This window comes from Nyctereutes procyonoides, unplaced genomic scaffold, assembly GCF_905146905.1.
Source record: "Nyctereutes procyonoides isolate TBG_1078 unplaced genomic scaffold, NYPRO_anot_genome, whole genome shotgun sequence".
NCBI classification, from domain to species: Eukaryota; Metazoa; Chordata; class Mammalia; order Carnivora; family Canidae; genus Nyctereutes; species Nyctereutes procyonoides.
In genome coordinates this window covers 7,095,069-7,116,030 of record NW_026575129.1, presented here as the reverse complement: position 1 = coordinate 7,116,030, position 20,962 = coordinate 7,095,069, and the positions used below count along the sequence as shown (strand labels likewise).

General features: G+C 34.5%; 1 protein-coding gene across 7 annotated transcripts in view; it reads right to left on the bottom strand.

Annotated features, from left to right (window-relative positions):
• XRCC4 (X-ray repair cross complementing 4) overlaps positions 1–20,962 on the bottom strand; it is a 274,190-nt gene that overhangs the window by 104,972 nt on the left and 148,256 nt on the right. Inside the window, exon 8 of one of the 7 annotated variants that reach the window (XM_055342260.1) lies at positions 12,084–12,199. The exons of the other annotated variants lie outside the window; for them this stretch is intronic. Coding sequence (XP_055198235.1) covers positions 12,109–12,199 — 91 coding nt within the window. The 3' untranslated portion in view covers positions 12,084–12,108. Of the gene's footprint in view, positions 1–12,083; positions 12,200–20,962 lie in introns of those variants that run through there. 7 annotated transcript variants of the gene reach the window in all.

Here is a 20,962-nt window from a genome sequence, read left to right as displayed (position 1 = left end):
GAATTCTGTCCTTCGTTCTATTTTTACTACCAATTAAGAAATTTTTAAGGAAGCCTTTTTTTTAAAAAAGATTTGTTTATTTATTTATGATAGACATAGAGAGAAAGAGAGGTGGAGATACAGGAGGAGGGAGAAGCAGGCTCCATGCCGGGAGCCCGACGCGGGACTTGATCCCGGGACTCCAGGATCGCGCCCTGGGCCAAAGGCAGGCGCCAAACCGCTGAGCCACCCAGGGATCCCCTAAGGAAGCCTTTTTATAAGGGCTTCAAGATACACACTACACATTGCTATGCATTTGAAATCTTGCCAAGAATGAAAAACTTTCATCAAAACCCTACAATGTTTTATCATGTGTAGCAACACATTTTACAGTGTCAAGTGTAGTCGCTATTAATTATGTTATATAACTATAACTCAGTTATTTTCAAATAAAAATTATACTAATAATAACAAGAAAGATTTATTACCATTGGACACATGGTAGGCTGTGCATTATATGTGGGTTATCTCATTCATCACTAAAACATGATGAACAACCAACCAAATTATTATCAGCTAAGACCTCTCATTATGTCCTTTAACAGAGGAAGAAAATGAAGTTTGGTGATATGAAGTAATTTGCCTAAGGTTAAAATAGATAGTAGATAATATAGTTCATGATTCTAAAACCTATATTCTTAACTCCTCTTTAGCCATGATATGATTTTGACCAAATAAAACTCATCCCACTTTTCCAAACTGGTGGCTATAAACTGACATTGTTTTACTTCTTGAGGAACAGAGGCCAGCGGCAAACAACTTTTCTGAACCACTTCTATGATAGAACAACTATATACCTCTAGTAGATCAGGTTAGTATAAATATCTGAAAAAGGGCATTTAATAGGATTTTGAAACAGCAAAATGCCAAGAAAAATAAAAGCAAGTATCTTTTAATAATTCAACTCACATTTAAATTAAGGTCAACCTCAAAATTAACAAGAACCTGCACTGCTGTGCAGAACTGATTTTGATAGCTATACACGTTCAATGAAACCTCACTGTAGCCATTGCAGAGTGCGATTTGCTATTTGGCAGGCTTCTTTTGGAGCATGTTATGTAGACAGGGATCTAAGTCCATACTTCGTCATGAATCTTTGGGAAAGCTCTGTGCCTCAGTTTCTTCATGTGTCATGTATCAAAGGGGAATAATAAGACCTACCTGGCAAGACTGTAATAAAGGATAGAGAGAGTAATGGGTAAAGACTAGTAAAGAGTACAGAGAATTTATATAGTAATGGTGGAAACACAGTGGTGCTAAATAAATGGTGGCCACTGTTACTATTGATGTAATTGTTCTTCCTATCACAAACGCTGATGGTTGTTTGTATCATAAAAAGTACATCTTAAGGAATCACTTCTGAAAGCCACTAAGTGAGGGTGAGGACCACTGCTGGTTGCTTTGGGCAGAGAATTAAGGTGACAAGTTGTCAGACAGCAAATGTGTGAGTCAGAAAGGTCACAGAACTATAACAGGGAGCTTCCTCAGACATTTCAGACATAAAGCTGATTAGATGACAAAGGAAACTGAGAGTCACACAGACAGACCAATTCACAGTCCACTGGTCCCAAGAGTCACATTTAGATTTCAGTCAGAGATGTGTTGTGCCAAATTATTCCATCTCTAGAGCCTCACCCAGCAATGGGTATTATCTTACTAACCAGGAATTAAGGGCTGGATCGTCTGGTTTTTCTAAAGGAACACATGCCAAGGACAGGGGTATCTTAAACTAATCCCACTTCTGATTCAAATAAGCTGAAAAAAGGAATAACAAGCTCTTGTGAAAAGTCATGTTTTTTAGTTTTTGTAAATCAGATGTTACATTCCAGGAGGGTGGAGTGAAAGCGGAGGTAATCAGTCCCTGCCTCCGCCCCTCTAAAAAAAGCCCAAAGGAATTACCAACAGGACCAAAAAAAAAGAAAACCAAAAAAACAAAACAAAACAAAACAAAAAAACAAAAACAAAAAAACCAGCACAGAATTACAAGAACATACTCATGGTTTTCAACTAAATTTATTACTTTTAATTTACCAAGCCTATTGTGATGAAACAAACAAACCCCTATTTGATTGATATTAATTTATTGCACAATACAGCATCACAGCCAATTTCTCTTTTGATTGCCGAGTATTTCCCAAAACATGAACAAATCAGAATGATTCTGAAAAGATGCTTACGTACAATTCCTTTGTTTCCGTCAACCAATAGGTCAAAACAAGCTACGAAAAATATTACATAGAGATTTCAAAGCTAGTGTAATGACCTGTTTTTATTCACAAAACAGCAGAGACTCCCCCATTTACCTCTCTTTCCATCCCTTCTCCTTCTTGGTACAGTCCAATAGCTCCCAGAATCCAACTGTACATTCTTAAGGCTTTTTAAAAATTATTTTTAACTCCACAAGTCATACATGAACATATTTAGACTGTACTTCAGGTAAGGCTAAGATCCTTGAGACATTTACACTGCCCACCCTGCATAGCCAGGTCCACCCCTCACGTGCATCAGAGGTAGCTAGAGCTAACATTAACAGTTTATAGGTAACTGTCAGAGCCTTGATGGATCAACAGGAAATATATGCTAGTTTGTGACCTGTTTTTAAATAATTGGCACTATAAAATATGTACAATTTTACAACTTGCTTTTGTTAAGTTGTAAGAAATTCTAGGGAACGCATACTCATTTATAGAGGCTAAAAGGTTCATGGAAGTAATGCTGGGCAGGTTCTAGGAAATAAAATAATGCAAGAATTTCTAGGCCTGTGCATAGCCATGAAATTTTGAGGATGTTACTCACCTCACTATCCTCACTTTTGGATAATCTTCACATCTCCCTCTCTCACAGGGTTTGAATAAAAACTAAATGAAGTAATATGCCTGTGTATGCATTAAAAGTTGTATGGTGCATATTAATAAATATTTCTTAAATATTATCTTGAAAATAAAACCAAGTGGTGCTACTATTCTCAAAGTATGTAGGTATTTTAGGTATTTTACCTAAAATTTTAATTGGGAAGTATCCTAAGAATATTTCATAATAAAGTTCTGCTAGTGGCATAGTCATTCCTAGCTTTGAATGCTTCATTGGAAACACTTTGATATATGGTATCAAAGGTTTATCCATGAAAAAATACATTTGCATTTAAGTCCATGTTATTAAATTGATTGTTTACAAATCTTTTTTTTTTGTTTACAAATCTTATTTCACTTTTACATCCATGACCTGTGCTTGATTCTCAGAGTAAACGGACAGCAGCTCTAATGTATTAAAACAAGTAGTGGCTAAATTAGAAAAGAGTTTATGAAACTATGACACTTAAAAATATTTTAAAATATACCCCAAATCTACTACACGTTATCTTCAAAGGAATTATTTTGCTAAAAACACTAATTAATGACTTCAGTTTTAAGTTGCAATTCCTGTAAGTAAAATATTCTTTATACGATACATGCCTGAACGGTTTGCATTTTAATTAAGATGCCAAGATATCTAGAGGAAATGCTTTAAAAAGAATGCTCTACAAAGCCTCTCTCATTTCTAAGTTTGATCATAAATAGGACTATCAATAACAAATATCACCTTAAATAAAGACTTCTATTTATTTGTTCTGATTGCTTTTCATTATGAATTACTGTTTTGTTTTGGTTTGGCTGGAGGTTGGTAAAGGGTTGAGGGGGGAACTGATATTTCTGAAACTTCCCATTTTCCTTTTGAAACACATTACCTCACACTGTTTGTTCAGAGTCTCTGAGTTCAACTGGCTACCCAATTTTTGTCTCACCATTAAAACAAAAAAAGAACCATGGGAAAGTACTGACGTACATACATTTATGTAAAAAATTTTATATAAAGCTATTACATTTGAGAGAGGGGGTCAATGTACTCATAGCAAGATAACTCAGAGATGAGTTAAGATTCTAAAATACAAGTAAAACAGAGAATTTCCCAAGTACATTCATGTCTGAGGAGGAAGGTGGGGCAGATGGAACATGTATCTAATGTCTACCTTTTAGATGCCAAAAGTGAAGGCAAGCAGTGAGAATTATTTGAGGTCAATCCAGTCCAACACCAAATTTAAATCTGAGTGAACATACACATTTAATGAATTAGAGGAATAAAGTAGATCAGGAAACTCTAACTGTATAAATCAGAACAATGAGTCACATGACAGTTTTAGGACATTTTAATGTCCTAGTTTGTGCCAATTTTTCTAAATAGAAAAGTTTTGACCACTGGCACTTCAAAAAAATTAGTTTTCACTCATAAGAAAAAAAAAGCAAGAAAACAATGATAAATGTTCCAACAAGGTAGGCAGAAATGAGAGGAATGAAAATTATGATTTATAAATTATGTAAAGAAAAAGCACATGACATCAGAAGATAGATCATAGACCCCTACCCCTAGCTTCTATTTACCAAAATATTTTGAATTATAGTTTCTTTAAATATAAAATGAGGGGGCTGGGCTGTATATTCAATGTTATCAACAATTTATGATATTTCATGGAAAAAAAGTTCATGCAGTAGCAGGTTTACAAAACCTATGATTTGAATGCCAAAATTGGTAAGGTGGGAACTTCTCAGTGGCTTGTAGACTATTTCTGTTAACTAAGGTTTTTTTTTTTTTTTTCAAGAGCCATTTTTTGTTTGGTTACAAAAATAAGTCTATGTTATCTGTAGACAACATGGAAAATAAACAAACCCAAGTAAGAAAAAAAAAATGACCTAGTCACTACCCAAAGATAACCTGAACTGTTAACACACATTTCCTTATCTATTTTTGCATGAATTACTATAATTTATTGAATCCAGTGGTTTTCAATTTTGCTTTTATGAGCGGAATTTTTAAAGAAAGTTTCACATGTAACCTTAATATATACAACAAATAAAAGTGAAACTATTCTCTATGAAGTGGTGATGGAAGGCCAGGTTTTCCTGAGATGGTTATCAACACAGTCCTATGGAACTCTATACTCTAAAAAGTACTGTTTTAAAACCATTGACTTAAACAATATCCTAACAATGGACATTTAAATTGTTTCTTTTTTATTGTTATTATAGATAACATTCAGATCTTTGTGTACATACGTGGTTATTATTATTATTATTATTATTATTATTAATTTGATAAATTCCTGGAGATAGAATTTCTGGGTCAAATAGTTTTAAGGCATTCATTGTCATGGGAACTGATCTTGGTACCATCTCCTCCCAAACTATTCTGGGTTTTTTCATGGCAACTAACCTCAATTGTAGCATCTGATTCAGATTTAATTTTGTCTGACATATTTCCTCACCGTCCCTTTTTCTTCCTTATGATGCTAAAGAGGGAGTTGTTAAGGTTAAATAGATGCCCCCTTTGAAGCATCAATAATTCCTTTCCATTAAATGTCATCAGATGCCTAACGGATTAGCTTTTGGCTGCAGTTCGACAATGATCTGTTACACAGTCAGCTTCTATGTAGGAATGACTAACCAAAGCATGTGGTCCTTTTGGAGGGGAATACCTTTGTTACTTAGCATTTTAGGACACCACATGCCTTAATTCCCTTGAGTCTTGTTTAGTATGTATCTGAGCTCTGTTTAAAATCGGTTCAAAGCTGCCTCTGACCCCAGATTCCCAAAAATGAACAAGAGAGAGCAGACATTCAAATAAGAAGAACTCCTGAAGGTCATCTGATCTCCTTTATGATCATGTGCTCATCATTTTATAAATGATGACACTGAGGCTGACAAAGGCTCCTTTGAGCCCAAACTGTGACACAAAAACAATCATACACACTGTCTATGCCCCCAAAGACTTTACTACCTCATGAGAGGTTCAGACAAACAAATCAACAAATACTATACAATGTGATAGAATAAGGTGATGTGGGTACAAAGAAGGGTGGGCTGAGTGAGTTTTCTGAAAAAAGCAACAAGGAAGTGAATGGGTCAATGAGATAAAGAAACAGAAGGACAGGAGCACACTCCAGGCAAGAGTAAGAATTAAACTTTGAACGACCTTGGTATATAACTCAGTGCTATAAAGAATGAACATGACTGTCTGGAGGAAAGGACAGAGGGAGATGCAAACTCATGCCCACAAGTTACATAAAGGGTGAAATGTCAATGAGGAGGACTGTGGTAAATTAAAGAATGAATGTCCTCTCTAAAGAGGACGGAACAGCCAATTGTCAACATGTGAGAAGATAATCTTCTAATTTCAAGAGAGGCCAGAAACCTCTCAATTTTTAAATTAACATTTATACCAATTTTCAAAGAAAACATGGTACTAACCAGACCAAACACACATACGAGCTGAATTCTACTAACAGCCTGCCAGTTTACAACCTCAGAGCCAGAGTTAGGCAAGGGGCAGCTCATGAAAAGCTCTGTGTACTACGCTAAGGGGTTTGGACGGTATCCTGAAAACTGTAGGGACTCATTAAAAGGCTTGAAGTGATTAACATCTTAGAAGGGTCACTCTGGCAGCTGTGTGAAGTCTGGAGGGGAACTGTGTAACGAGGTCTTAAACCAAGGCAGTGACAGGGACATATAAAGGAGGAGACACATTTGAAAGATGTTAAACAAAGAATATAGTTTAGTAAATGACACAGCTAACACTTGGACCGAAGTCTCCTACTTCCTTACTTGATATTGCTATATCTTTACTAGTACTGTAAAGATTTCTTTTTAAGTGGAATACTATTTAGTTTGCCATTAATAAGGTACAGGGGAGATGCTTTGCAAACAATAGCTTGAAAGACCAGAATTTCTTCCTTAGATGCTATTCATGTAGTGTAAGCAAACACTACACTAAGACTCCGGGAAATATAGAGATAAATCATGAGGAGACAGACATTGGGCATAGACATGGACCGTGAATTCCTACTATCCTTCATTTGGTTAATATTCTCTGTCAGTTTACAACTGAACAATGGATAAAAACATAATGAATTATTTGATCAAGGAACAAAAGGGACTATCTTACTCTATCTCCACCTTGAAAATTCTATGACTAAAACTTACCCAATTTATGAGTTTTTGGATCATCTGCATTGTGGTTAATCTTAGCATATTTGGTGGAAGCAAAGACTACAACTTTAATTTGGATAGTACATTTTTTAGTTCAATAAATAACAAAAAGCAAGTCAAACGGAAAGTGAAGTCATTAGGTGGGGTGAAGTGATGTCAAATCTCTGAGTGTTTTCTCTCTTAACCTTCAAAGTGGGAGCTGGACTCCATTTGACTGGCACAAGATGGGCTTATAAAAGACCAGTTGTTAAATAGCTCTGTGAATAATAAAATCAACTCTTCCTACCTGCTTGAGAAAAACCTGAAAATGGTATTTTTATTACAAAAGATATTAATTTGTTTGCAAAATATACACTTTCCCTAAAGTTTCTATACTATACAATTACACTGATAGTGTGAAGTGAGAAAAAATGAAACTTTCTGGTTGTAACATGTGGAAATATGTTCTATATTTTTAAGTCTGTAAAAACGTAGCTAAGCAGGGGCTTATTCTGATCCTCTACTCTGTTTACAGTAAAGGTATAGACACTCACTTTGTGGCACTGGCACTGAACCTTTCAACCTATGTTGTCTGGGGTCTGAGGTTCCTTATTTTTTTAACAGTACTGCGATGGTGCTAAGAACATGCTATATTTGGACAAGTTTCTGCATTCCATCACTCAGGTTAAGCCTAACCTATACTGTGGTAGTAAGTACACCAACATCTCAGTGACTTAAAGCAACAAAGCTTTAATTTCTCATTCATGCACTTATGTCTCATTCAACATTTCTCATATGTCCATCAGGAGTGGCCTGGGGGTTCCACTCTGTGCTGTCTCCATTCCAAGACCTAGGATGACAGGGCTGCTACCAATACTGCCAATCACTGTGGCAGAAGGAAAGAAAGTTCTCCGGCTCGGAAATTACACATGACATTTTTAATCAAAACTTGCTGGTGAGACCTAGTCTCATGGCCTCACTCAGCTATAGTTATTGAAATACAATTTTACCATGTGCCCAGAAGGCAGAGAGCTGGAAATATTTGGTGAACAGAACTAATGACTATCACAGTCACCCAAATAATTGCTCTATTATGGTTTCATGTGTCTGTTTTTTTCTACCTGCCTGGACTATAAAGTTGGAATCTATGACTTAAAAGGCTCCCAACAAATTCTTTTGATTCAATGATTATACATGAACAGAAAAGTTTCATTTAAAGTATGATTTGGAACTTTCCCCCCAATACTATTTATAATTTAAAACCAAACTGATATAATACTAAAGTTGTCAGGAACAGAAACTAAAATTGTTCAGATGAGTTAAGAGTCCAGAGAGGAATCACTTAGCTATTAATTAAATTCATGTATAATCCATAAAATACATACTCAAAAATGAACTGAACTCATTTTCCTATAGCTGTTATAATCTATTAAAGAATAAAGCATGGAACTCTGTAGTATAATACTATCTCCTTTACTTTTACCTGTACTGTATTTGCTATTTAAAGCTCCACATTAGGAACTACTCAAGCCTTGTTGAAGAGGAACACCCACCTATGCTGACTCTCTCACTTCAAAATCATAACCATACATCCCAAATGTTTAGGACTCTCAAATCTTTATCTCTAGACCTCACTTCTCCCAGGAACTCCAAACACATATATCTTGATATATTTGCTTTGATGTCTGTTGAGTATTTTAAATATAACCTAGTCAAAACAGAACTTCTCATTTTCTTTGCTCGGCAAATCTGCTTGTTTTTTTAGTCCATCTCTTGTCTGAAAACTGCACCACTCATCTACTTTCTCAAGCCAAACACAGGAATTTCAGATGATGAACATTATTTGATTGTAAGTTATTAAACATAATAAAATACACATGCTTTGATAGTATAATTTTTACCATGCGTAATTAACTGACTTGGAAGGCCATCTGGATTTAAACATAGCTGGACACTGGACAGGAAAATAAAACAAACAAGAGCTACAGTAGTAACCAATGCTGAGCATTTTATCATGTGCTTGGCACATTATATTTATCATCTCACTAGTTTTAATAAGGTGGGTATTACTGTTCCCATTTTAGAAATTAGAATTTTGAGGCTCAGAATGGATAAGTAACTTGACCCAAATTGCAGAGCAATATTAGTTAGGATGTAAATCTGTATCTAACTCTTTACTCTATGGCCTCCCCTTAGAAGGCAGTTATGTGGTGAGTTCTGACGAGGTGCAGTAGCAGCTATTACAACTATAAAATTAGAGATATTTTTCTAAAAGAGCTGATGGACCTTTTAATAAAGAACCACACTTAGGTACACAGTCTTCAGGTTAAGAATATAATAGTTTTTGCATTTGTTGACTTTATATTGTATTAAATTTTACCTTTACCTTCAAGTGATACTGGTTTTCTATTTAAGATAAGAATGTGTAGCTTCTTATTTAAATAAGCTTACTTAATTTAAAACATAATAGATAACTAATTCATAGCACAAGTGTTATCAAGAAGGGGCAAAACCTGTGGAGGTGGGTGGTGAAACTCAGATACAAGCTTAATCCAAACGGTGGCCTAGGCATGACTACAGTTTGAGAACCTCAGGACCATTGTACTTATCTTTTTAAAGTAGGTTTAAAAAAAATCAGTAGTATCTCGAAATGAAAAGTCTAACAGCTGGGGAACATCCCACACTAAAGAAGTGTGGTGCCCCATTATTCTCTGTACAGATCATACCACGTATGAGATATTAGCAGGCTCGGAACGTTACTTGAAAGGAACACTAGCAAACTATATGCATTTGGTGAAAGGTAACTCCAACCAAACTAACTACATGAAAAGCATGTCAGGGATCCCTGGGTGGTGCAGCAGTTTGACGCCTGCCTTTGGCCCAGGGCGCGATCCTGGAGACCCGGGATCGAATCCCACGTCGGGCTCCAGGTGCATGGAGCCTGCTTCTCCCTCTGCCTGTGTCTCTGCCTCTCTCTCTCTCTCTCTCTCTCTGTGACTATCATAAATAAATGAAAATTAAAAAAAAAAAAAGAAAAGCATGTCATACTTGGGGAATGTTGATAAATTTAGGTGCTTTAGCTTACAGAAGGAAAAAATTCGAGGATGCAATAGCCTCCATATTAAATGGGGTTCTATTTTATCTACAGATTGGGTTCTAACTGTAGGGACATAATCTGAAAATCACATTACCCTGAAACTATTACTCTAGCATGATATACCAACTTCCATCAGCCCAGCACTAAAGTTTCCCCCCTATTTTGATAAATGGCTATTTGTTTTCCATCAAGCAGTAGAAAATGTAAAGTAGTAAGTAGCCTCCTGTTTAATGGTCATATTATATTTAAAAAGTTTATTTTTAAATGTACTGTTCAAGTTATGGAAGGATAATAGAAACTCAAACAGGGGAAAGGAAATATGGTTCTCACCTGATACTTCCAGGTACATGTCTGACTACAATGTCCAGAACTATTTAAATTGCTCTTTTTTCCTAGCTCTCTCCCCTGACCCTCTTTATGGTCAAAGAAGAGGATGGAGAGTGTATGCCGAATATACCTAAGTTGTATGCATTTATAATATGACTCCACTTTTGGAGTGACTTTAACGTAGAAGATTTATCTTAAATGACACAGAAGGCAAATCTAGGTAGAGCCAATGGATGGACACTACCAGGTGAATGGGCTTATGTTGACACTGTAAACTTTTTGTCCCACAAAACATTTATGTAAAATGTATGTGGCTGGATATTTTTGTTAACCAATAGATTCCATTCTAATATTAATACAATTACCTGAAACAAGTAAACAAAATAAAAATATAATACACCATCTTACTATTTAGGAAGAATACTGAGATTCTCATTTGTCTCACTTGAATATATAACAGTTAAGAACAAATGAAATGTTTTCTTTCCCAGTTTTTATGCCTTATATGACACCATTTATTACTTAACCAAAAATCAACTTCAATAAATAATGATTATTTTCATGCTTTCTTTGAAATAGGGATATACAGGCCAGTTCAGTTTTATAACATTAGCTCTTAACATCATTAGTTTGTCAAATTCACTGATGAATATAACACTTATCTTAACCCCTACAGTCTGGAAATTTCTAGAACGTTACCTATCTAGATCCTAGGCAAAATACTATATAAAATCAGCACTAAATCCATAAGAGATTGTAAGGTGAAAGTTTTTTGTGAAAAAGTTTTTTTCTGTAGTCTATGAGTAGACTATCATATATATCTAAGCAAGAGAAACACATAATTTCAGATTGAAATGAAAATACATGACACATGTCCAAAAGGAGTATTTCTTGTGGTTGTAGCCAAAAAGAACCCTTTCACAAAGAAAGGTTTTCAGAGGCTGTAGTACATACACCTTCCAGAGTGACAACCTTTCTTAAAGTATAATCTGAAGATAGCTACTGATTAACATACTTCCCTATATGCTAAATTAAGTTTAAAAAATTAAATGAAAAGAAGTAAAATAATATAAAATTAATGTCGTATATAGCTATATACTTGAGTATATACCGGAAAGGAAACTTCCAGTTTTTTCAGAAGTCAACACCCATAACCACCAAATTCTGTTTATCCAGTTTTTGCAGGAGGTTGATTTCTAAGGTAAGGCAGATGACTTATTTTGATAAAGACCATGTTTAACAAATAACCTTCAATACTGATAAGGCTTTCAAGGTCTTTGGTAATAAGGCAGCAATCTTAAGTGTTCCTCAATTCATCTCTTCCTTTTCATTCCAATCACATTCATACTTACAATCACTTATCCTTCTTCAGACCTACTCTTCCTGGACTACTATAATATCCTCCTATCTTCACTACTAATCTGTAAACATTCCCTCCATCAAATATGATTTCCAGGAAGATTTTCCTAAAGCATTGTTCATTCTGCCATTCTTTGGCTCAAAACCTTTTTGAACAGTTCCTAGTTGTATTCATGAAAGAAGTCCAAATAAATCAGTTTATCATTCAACTTCCTTGGTGATGTGAGATCCATCTACTTTACCAGCTTCATTTAACATGTCTATGCACTTCATGATATGGTCACTGGTCCCCTATATTCCAGATTCTTCCTCCATGCATTTATTGTATTCTGTTCCTCTGACATGAAAGCCTTTCTTTTTAGTTAGGGGATAGCTCAAGTTTCTGTAACAAAGAGATAGAAAAAACAACATGGCTCTTTCAAGCTAGACATTAATTTTTCTCTCACACAACAGTCTAGAGGTAGCTGGGTGGCCCCCAGTGGATAGGCTGCCCCACTCCACCAGATCGTCCAGGGACTATGATTCTTCCTTTCTTGTTTCTCTGCCGTTCCCTAAGATGTCTTCCTTATACGCTAGGTAGTAAATGGACTAAGAGGAAAAACAGAGGAATGTATACCTACTCATTTGAAGGGCAAGATCCCCAAATTATACATATTATTTCCGTTCACATCCCATTGCCAAGGACTTTGTCACATGGCTATACTTCACTGCCAGTGAAGTTGAGAAATGTAGCCTCTACTTTGGCAGCCACATGATCTGTTAAAACTTGGGGAGGTAGGGGTTGTTGGAAGGGGGTTCTCTTACTAAAAAAAGAAGGGGCATCAGAAGGCTGGGCTTAGCATTCATCTCTGCGTTATCCTTCTTCAGTTTCTGTCTCTAGAAACATCCATTTCTCTACAATGCCAAACTGAGTAACAACTCCTAGTCAGTCTTCTCTTATTTTATCACATCTCCTTATTTTACAGTCACAAATGCAATACTAACTTTCCTTCCTCTCAAATTTCATAGTTCTTATAGCTATTATGGAATTTGGCACATTTTAATCACACACATATTAAAGACAGTTTGTCAGGAAATATAATGAGGCCAAAAGAAAAAGATAAATGTGTGCTATTGATTAAACTTCCTTTATTAATTTATTTCATATACAAAGATTGTTGAAGACATAGAATGCATCAGCCTCTTTATTCTAAATTTCTAGAAGTGGTATATGCAGGACAAAGCATGCAATAATGCTGGTAACGGTAACGCTGCTTTATTCAACACACAATTTATCTTCATTTGTCACAAAAATAATATTTAAAAAAATAACATGTATAAGTTTGATCTAGAGAAATTATTTTTAGAAATTGCTCACAAATGAAACACTTATAAAAGATCTTTAACTAAACAAAGTATATGTCCTAAAATTTTACTGAAAATATTTTAATAATGTTTAAACAAAGCATTTCTGTGCTCTTTGTCCTTTAGTAATGATTTACCAAAAACAATCATTGAATAACGCTTATAGATTATCACATATTTTTAATTTCTTTAAGTTATTTGTTGTTTTTTTATTTTCATATTTTATTTTTTACTCCATTTGCTAACATCTCAGTTATTTGGGGGTCTATATCTTCTTGTTTTGACATAACTGGTACTTTCGTACTTTTTTACATAAGCTTAGAACATGAAATAACCTTCAGTTCCATTGTGGTAAAACATTTTATTTCATTCATGATGTTTTAATACAAATTATTATTATTATTATTATTTTTAATACAAATTAAATAACTATTTACATTTAGTTATATATCGCAGTAGGTGATTTAAGTTATAAAATTACACTGTTAAAATGTATATTTTGAATATAGTATACCAAATAATTAAAAAATAAGTGTACCTATTTTTCTTTCAATATTGAACTATAAATTATGAGCAGTGAGTCATTTCTTTTGATTAATAACTCCTCTGACCAGTATAATGAATATTTACACATTATTCTTTGTTGATAGAGCACTTAAAATGCCTGAAACAATAACTATGATCACACCAAATTCAGAGACATCTGATGTAAAAATGCCTTTCAAATAAGAACAAAATAAATGTGAAATCTATGATAAATTTCCTTTACCTAAAACACAATAAGATTATAACAGCTTTCCACTAAAAATTATTTTAAACAGAAATTCAAGTCTGTCAGTAATTTGAAATCTAAACGCATGAAACAGCCTGAGGGAATTGTAGGAAAGGTTGTTCCCAGGGTGAGTTATAAACAAGGAAATACTTTATTTAAACATCTATGTAATCTCCACTGAAACATATTATTTGGAAATTATGTTAAAAAAGAACTTAAAATACATGGACTTATAAGACTAAATCTCTGAAACATTTAATCATCATGCTTTAAATTAAAATGCCATAAAGCTGTGGTTAACACTAAGTATAAATATATATTTTTAATATTAATATTATGACCTTTCTGTACAGTTTTTAAAAATTCACTCAGGGAAACTTTATCTTAAAATATAACTGCTGATCTTATTGGCAAACCTATAATAATACCTATGATCAATCTTTACTTAATTATTTTGAGCTGCAAACACAATTAATAAATCATCTTTGAAGTGCACTGACCATAATCAGTATATTCTGGAACAAGTCCAGGGGGCCATTAATCAAAACATGCAGCAAGGAAAGTGAGAGCCGCAGCCTGAACAGTTAGGTAAACACAGGGTGAAGCTAATAAAAACCTATCTCGCTTTAAAACCACCACTGTGTTTACTTTTGCAACTAAGATAAACATTATGATAAAATTAAAATTGTATAAAAAAATGAGGTTTGCTCACAATGACCAAAGTAAATATATAGCAATTGCACATTCATATTATGTTTCTAATCTGACATTAAAGAACTTTTAAAGTTCAGTTACGAAAAATCTTCAAGATTTAGAAATTTGGATCTGATAAATAATATTCTCTAGAAAAATTAAACACACACATATGCACACATATAAATTTTAAATACATTGAGATTTATACTGGAAAAATTGCAGTAAGTTGTAAGAATTTTTAAGAATTAAGATATAAATATGACGGCAGATCCTTTTTATTTTATTTTATTTTTTAAAATTATTTATTTATTCATGAGAGACAGAGAGAGAGAGAGAGAGAGAGAGAGAGAGAGAGGCAGAGACACAGGCAGAGGGAGAAGCAGGCTCCACGCAGGGAGCCTGATGGGGGAACTCGATCCTGGGTCTCCAGGATCACGCCCAGGGCTGGAGGCGGTGCTAAACCGCTGAGCCATCCGGGCTGCCCCCTTTTTAAAAAAATAAGATGGCCAACTACCATATTTTAAATTGGCAGTGGGAAATGACTGAACTGTAACAAAAAATGAGTAAATATTTGAGAAAGTTGGAAAATAAATTTTAAAATGATTAACATAAGAAAGAATACAAATGCATATATATACCTATGTGAATCAAACGAATCAACTGTTTTTAAAACATGGTCTTCCAATTGTATTATTTTCCTTCAACACTATCTTATTGATTGCTAAATAAAGGAGGAAACTTTGCTAAGTTAACACATAGAAAACTATGGGCAATCCTCAGTTCCATGAGTTATAAGAGAAGAAAACACTCTAGGTTTGAAAACTGCATAGTTTCTTTCCACAAACAGACATCCAAGATTTAGCTGAAAACCCAGGGATAATAGCGCTTGAAAAATAACAATGCATCGTATTCCTAGAGCATCCAACTTAGATAGTATTTTCATACACACAACCTCATATGACCCTGATATTCATGTTGAAAGGTAGGCAGGAGGTATTATTAACCCAATCTCTGCACTCACAAGAACTTACAGTTGTATTTCTACTGTATTACTGCAGAAATTTTGAATAAGCAGTTAAACCTCACTGAAACTCATCTTTATTTAGCTTTAAATAAATATGGTTCTAAATAGAGCCCTAATTCAGAGTTGTGGTGAGAATTAAGTTAATGGAACTGAATGCTTAACTCAGAACCTGGCATAAGTAATCAAACATATATTAGTTACTATTTTATTTTTGAACAGTATAATAAAGTAGTTTAAAAGATTTTGCTTTTAATAAGATGATCCTCGATTCAAAAGATTTTGCTTTTAATAAGATGATCCTCGATTCAAAACCAAAGATGTACCACTTGTCTTTGGGCAAGTTAACTAAACTCTCTAGTTCTGAGCTGCCTGATCTATGAAATGGGTATAGTTAAATAAGATAATGCATATGAAAACCCAGTACAGTATGTAGGATATAATAAGTAATCAAACAATATTAAATATTGTCAGTATTGATGGAATGATCTAATAACTTACATAAATAAAAAAGTCACTAACAAAAATTAAAGGACAAATGAAGAGCTGGGAAAAACAAAGATTAATATTTTTAGATATCTGTAACTTTTACAAAACAATAGGAGACAAAGACCTCTACTGAAACTCAGCTGAGGTTATGGACAGGTAGTAAGCAAAAGATAAAATGCCAATAATCAATAAACACTAGAAAAGCACAAGACGTCTCTAATGGTTAAATACAAAAACTAAGAATGAGATATTCATTGATTAAATAATTAAAATGATCTGGAAATGATCAAAATGAACTGGAAAACAACAGAACAAAAGGCTTGTGAGAGTGTTACAGCCTTCTGGAGGAATTCTGGCAATATCTAAGAAAAGACTACATATGCTCTCTGACCTTGTAAGTCCACTTCTGGGAACTCATTCGAAAAAAATAATCAGTCATATGTGCAAATTTATGTACAATTATATACAGCACTCTTTGTAATAATACAAACATAGATAAGGCCTAGATGTATAGGATAGGAATTGCTTAAGAAATTATGGTACATTATACAACGAAATACTATAAATATAAAATGATATGGAATCAATGTATTTACTAAAGTGGAAAATGCTTATAAAATAGTTAAATTTAAAAATAGCAGGATACATCATAAATGGTAAGAGCCTTGTTTTGCAAATAAAGTATAGAAGAAGAGATCTGGGAAGCCTGGGTGGCTCAGCAGTTGAGTGTCTGCCTTTGGCTCGGGGCGTGATCCAAATTTGAGGATCCAGTCCTACATCAGGCTCCGTGCAGGGAGTCTGCTTCTCCCTCTGCCTGTGTTTCAGGCTCTCTCTCTCTCTCTCTGTGTGTGTGTGTGTCTCTCATGAACAAATAAATAAAATCTTAAAAAAAAAGAAGAAGAAAAAGAAGACAAAGAAATCTGTAAATACAGTAGCATGGTATTACTGAAAAACAAATAATGGCATCCCTGATTTCTTTCTAACACTGAATAATAAATATTTCATCGTCTTGCTATATTCAGTGTTTATCCACTTATTAAAGGAATCCATTTTTTAAAATATTTTATTTATTTATTTATTCATGAGAGACACAGAGAGAGAGAAGAGAAAGGCAGAGGCACAGGCAGAGGGAGGCTCCCTGCAGGGAGGCAGGCTCCATGCAGGGAGCCCGACGTGGGACTCGATCCCAGGTCTCTAGGATCAGGCCCTGGGCTGAAGTCGGCGCTAACCGCTGAGCTACCCAGGCTGCCCAGCTATGGAGTTCGATAAGATTGTGTAACCTTGTCTCATTAAACCATAAAGAGGGGATGTGTGTGCATGTGAACTGTTTTTCCACTACCTCTAATCTCAAATATTACAGCTACACAATTACTTAATGGGACCACATACAGGTTCTTTCAGAACACACAGTTAAAATTTCTTCACTCCAGTTCAAGGAGCAACATCTGTGAAAAGTTATAATAATATTTTAAAGTTGTTTGAAACAATGTGTTAGAACTCTTTGCTTTCAAAAGATACTCATCACATGGAAGACTAAATCATATCTGAGCCTTGTATGAGATGTATCAACCCATATATTTTTACATGTTAGCATGCAGAAGCAAAGACTATACAAAAGTATCTGAAGACTAGACAAGTATTTCTTTGCAATTTTGGCCTAAATTAATTAATTAATTAATTTAAAGATTTTATTTATTTATTCATGGCAGACACAGAGAAAGAGGCAGAGACACAGGCAGAGGGAGAAGCAGGCTCCCTGTGGGGAGCCTGATGTAGGACTGGATCCCAGGACCCCAGGATCATGACCTGAGCCAAAGACAGATGCTCCACCACTGAGTCACCCAGGTGCACCTGGCCCAGATTATTTTAATGTTTTTATCATGGCATTGAGATTATGTTGAACTGCTCCTTTTGGGATGTACCAATGTGTGCTAATCACTAGAATTCTCTTAGAAAGTGATCCTGCTGCTCCCAGCAGGGCCATATGTTGGACAGGCAGGAAGTTTCCTAAGTAGTAGGATTGTGGGGCATGGCAGAGGAAGCTTCCATGTATGCACCAATTTTCTTTTCTTGAGGTCTCATTTACACACTAATTTTTTTTCATGAGATACATTCAATGCCTAATATTCTATAATTATGGTTAAAGGCTTTTATATTTCTAAAATCGATATTTGAGAATTTTGAGAGTTCATATTCCAAACTAAAGCCCTGCAGAATATTATCCCTTGGACTGTTACTAAGCCTTTTCTAGGAGGGGAGAGGCAAATTGCATGAGGATGCTATGCTTAAGCACATTTGATAAGTCAAATGAATTATTTACTATGGGCTTCTCAGAGCCTTTAAAATATAAATCTCCAAGTTCTGCGGGTTGGAACACATGCAAATGTGGAAGCTATGGTATACGGCCATATACAAACTTATTTGAATATGGAACCCCTTACAGAGTACTTGATAAGATCTCCTTTACATATTCTACATAATGAAGTCTGTTAATGGTATTGTAAAGAATGAATTCTGGACTCATTACCATCTAACTTCAATAAACATTTTGAATTTCTTCCTACCAAACCTCAGAGTTGGGGGCCTTGTGTTCCTATTTATATATTTAGCTCTTCTCTTGGCCATAGGGACTAAGGTATTTTATTTTATTTATTTTATTTTTTTGTTAAGGATCACTGAAGAAGGCGTTCAAAATTAAGTTAGTGCTGTTTCTGACAAGAATAATAAGAACTTTACACTCTAGCTCTCGTAACAAGACCTGTATGATATATCCCTTTGTATGATTCCCTTTCTTGGTCTCCAGCATAATCCTCATTGGTTACATCAGGGCTTGGGTCCCCCTGGCCACCTTTCCTCAGGGTTGGAACCTCAACTCTTAGACAAAGTTTTCATTTATAGGTCTCTTGTTCAGATGCTAATTTCAGTATCTCTTAAAACTAGTCTGCTTTCAAGAAAGAGAACCTAAAGGGTTGAGAAACAGAACAGCTAAAAAAGTAAAGCAAAAATTGGGAGAAATGGGCTGAAATAGCTGAAGATGTGACAAGCAGGAAAATGCTAATTAAATTATCTAATCTGAGCATTTTGCTCATTGATTGATTTTATTAACTGGTTGCTAATTTCAGTAAGACTGGGACACTGACTCAATTTAGTCAAATAAGTAAATAATGAATGGATTAATTAATCAATTAGTTAAAATAATCCCACTAGTGCACCTGGCCATAACTGACTTAATGTCATACAGAATGCTATAAATAGACTTTTATTATATTTACTCTTTTAGGATGTTGCAGGAATTAATAAAGCTCTTAAATTTTAAATGACAAATCATACCGTGATTATTATATTGTATTATAAAGCATGACCTCGTTAAAAAGTTAAACTGAGTGCCTGAGCACAGTGATATTAGATATGTATTGTGCCCTTATATATTTAGAGAGTAATTTTATAATGTTCTTGTTTATACTCAGTATTTTACCTGATATTAATAAAGTATATAAACATGAAAGTAATTTTACAATTTCCATAGTCTTTTTCAGCTGGTTCATTTTGTTTAATATATAGGATTTAAAAACTCATACTGAGCAACTCTATAAATTTCAAGTTATGTAAGATAGTAAATAACAAGGAATATACAGCATATGGTTATGTTGAATAAATCTTAAGTGCTGATGCTAGCTGACAGACAAGGCTGAGTGCTCCCCAAACATCATCATATTGTGTGGATTAGTCACACTACATTTTTAAATGAATATTTATCAATATATAACACATTCAAGGAGTTCAGAGTCTTACTAGAAGTGGGAACTCTTCAAAGATCTAAAAATATTTCTTAAAAGAAAAGCATCTATATTTACCATAAAAAGGCAAAATAGCACTACAATTCTGCACCTCAGGACTGCTAACACATGCCAATTTAAGCTATTATCCCTGTGAGCACTCTACGTAAGTTTCAGTATGTTTTCAATTTTCTAGTTTCCTGTGTTTCAAGAGAATGAAAGTTGTATTATTGGGAATCCAAAGTTGTACAACATTAAGCAGTCTGAAAGTGAAGTTTGAAAAAAAGGAAAAAGAAACTAAGTATAGTAGCTTTAGATAATTTTAAATGAATATATCTAAGAAGATGCAAAAAGGACCAAAATATCAGAGTTTTCTCAACAATATGATATTTTATAACTCTTAAGCTCTTGACTTTAAAAAGTCTTAAAATAGGGAAGACAGAAGAAAAGTATCCTGTGATGTGAGAAACGAAAATGCTAAGATGTGGGGCAAGATAAGTCTGAATTTTTAACAAGATAGTGCACAGCCAGCTTGGTATGGCCTCTGAGCAACCATCATCATCAGCCTCATCACACTGCTAGCCTTCTGGTTCTCTCCACACCATCACTTACACATTCCACCTGGGTGCATGCTCACAGGCTGTTTCCTCAGGATTTTAAATCCTCTGCTCTCTACTCCACTATTCTACTTCTCTTTACCCGTCAGATTGAACTCAGATGATTCCTCAAGCCACACCTCCCTTGCCATGCTTCCCCTAAATCCTGAAATCCTCTAATCAAACTTCCCTGATAAATTTAATGGCATATAATGGTTAACATGCCATGGTATCGTAAACCATAAACTCAAAAGTTTCTGTGCAATTTTTCCTCACTAGAAGTATAAAAAATCATATCAACACATTCATTCTCAGTTTAATTTTTTTCTACTTAAACATGGATAAGAATATAAAGAAAAACAATATGGTAAGATACTGGGCAACCCTGTCAGGACCCCTCTCACTTCTGAGATCTTTCTCTGTATCTTTACTTAATAAACTTCTATCTCTT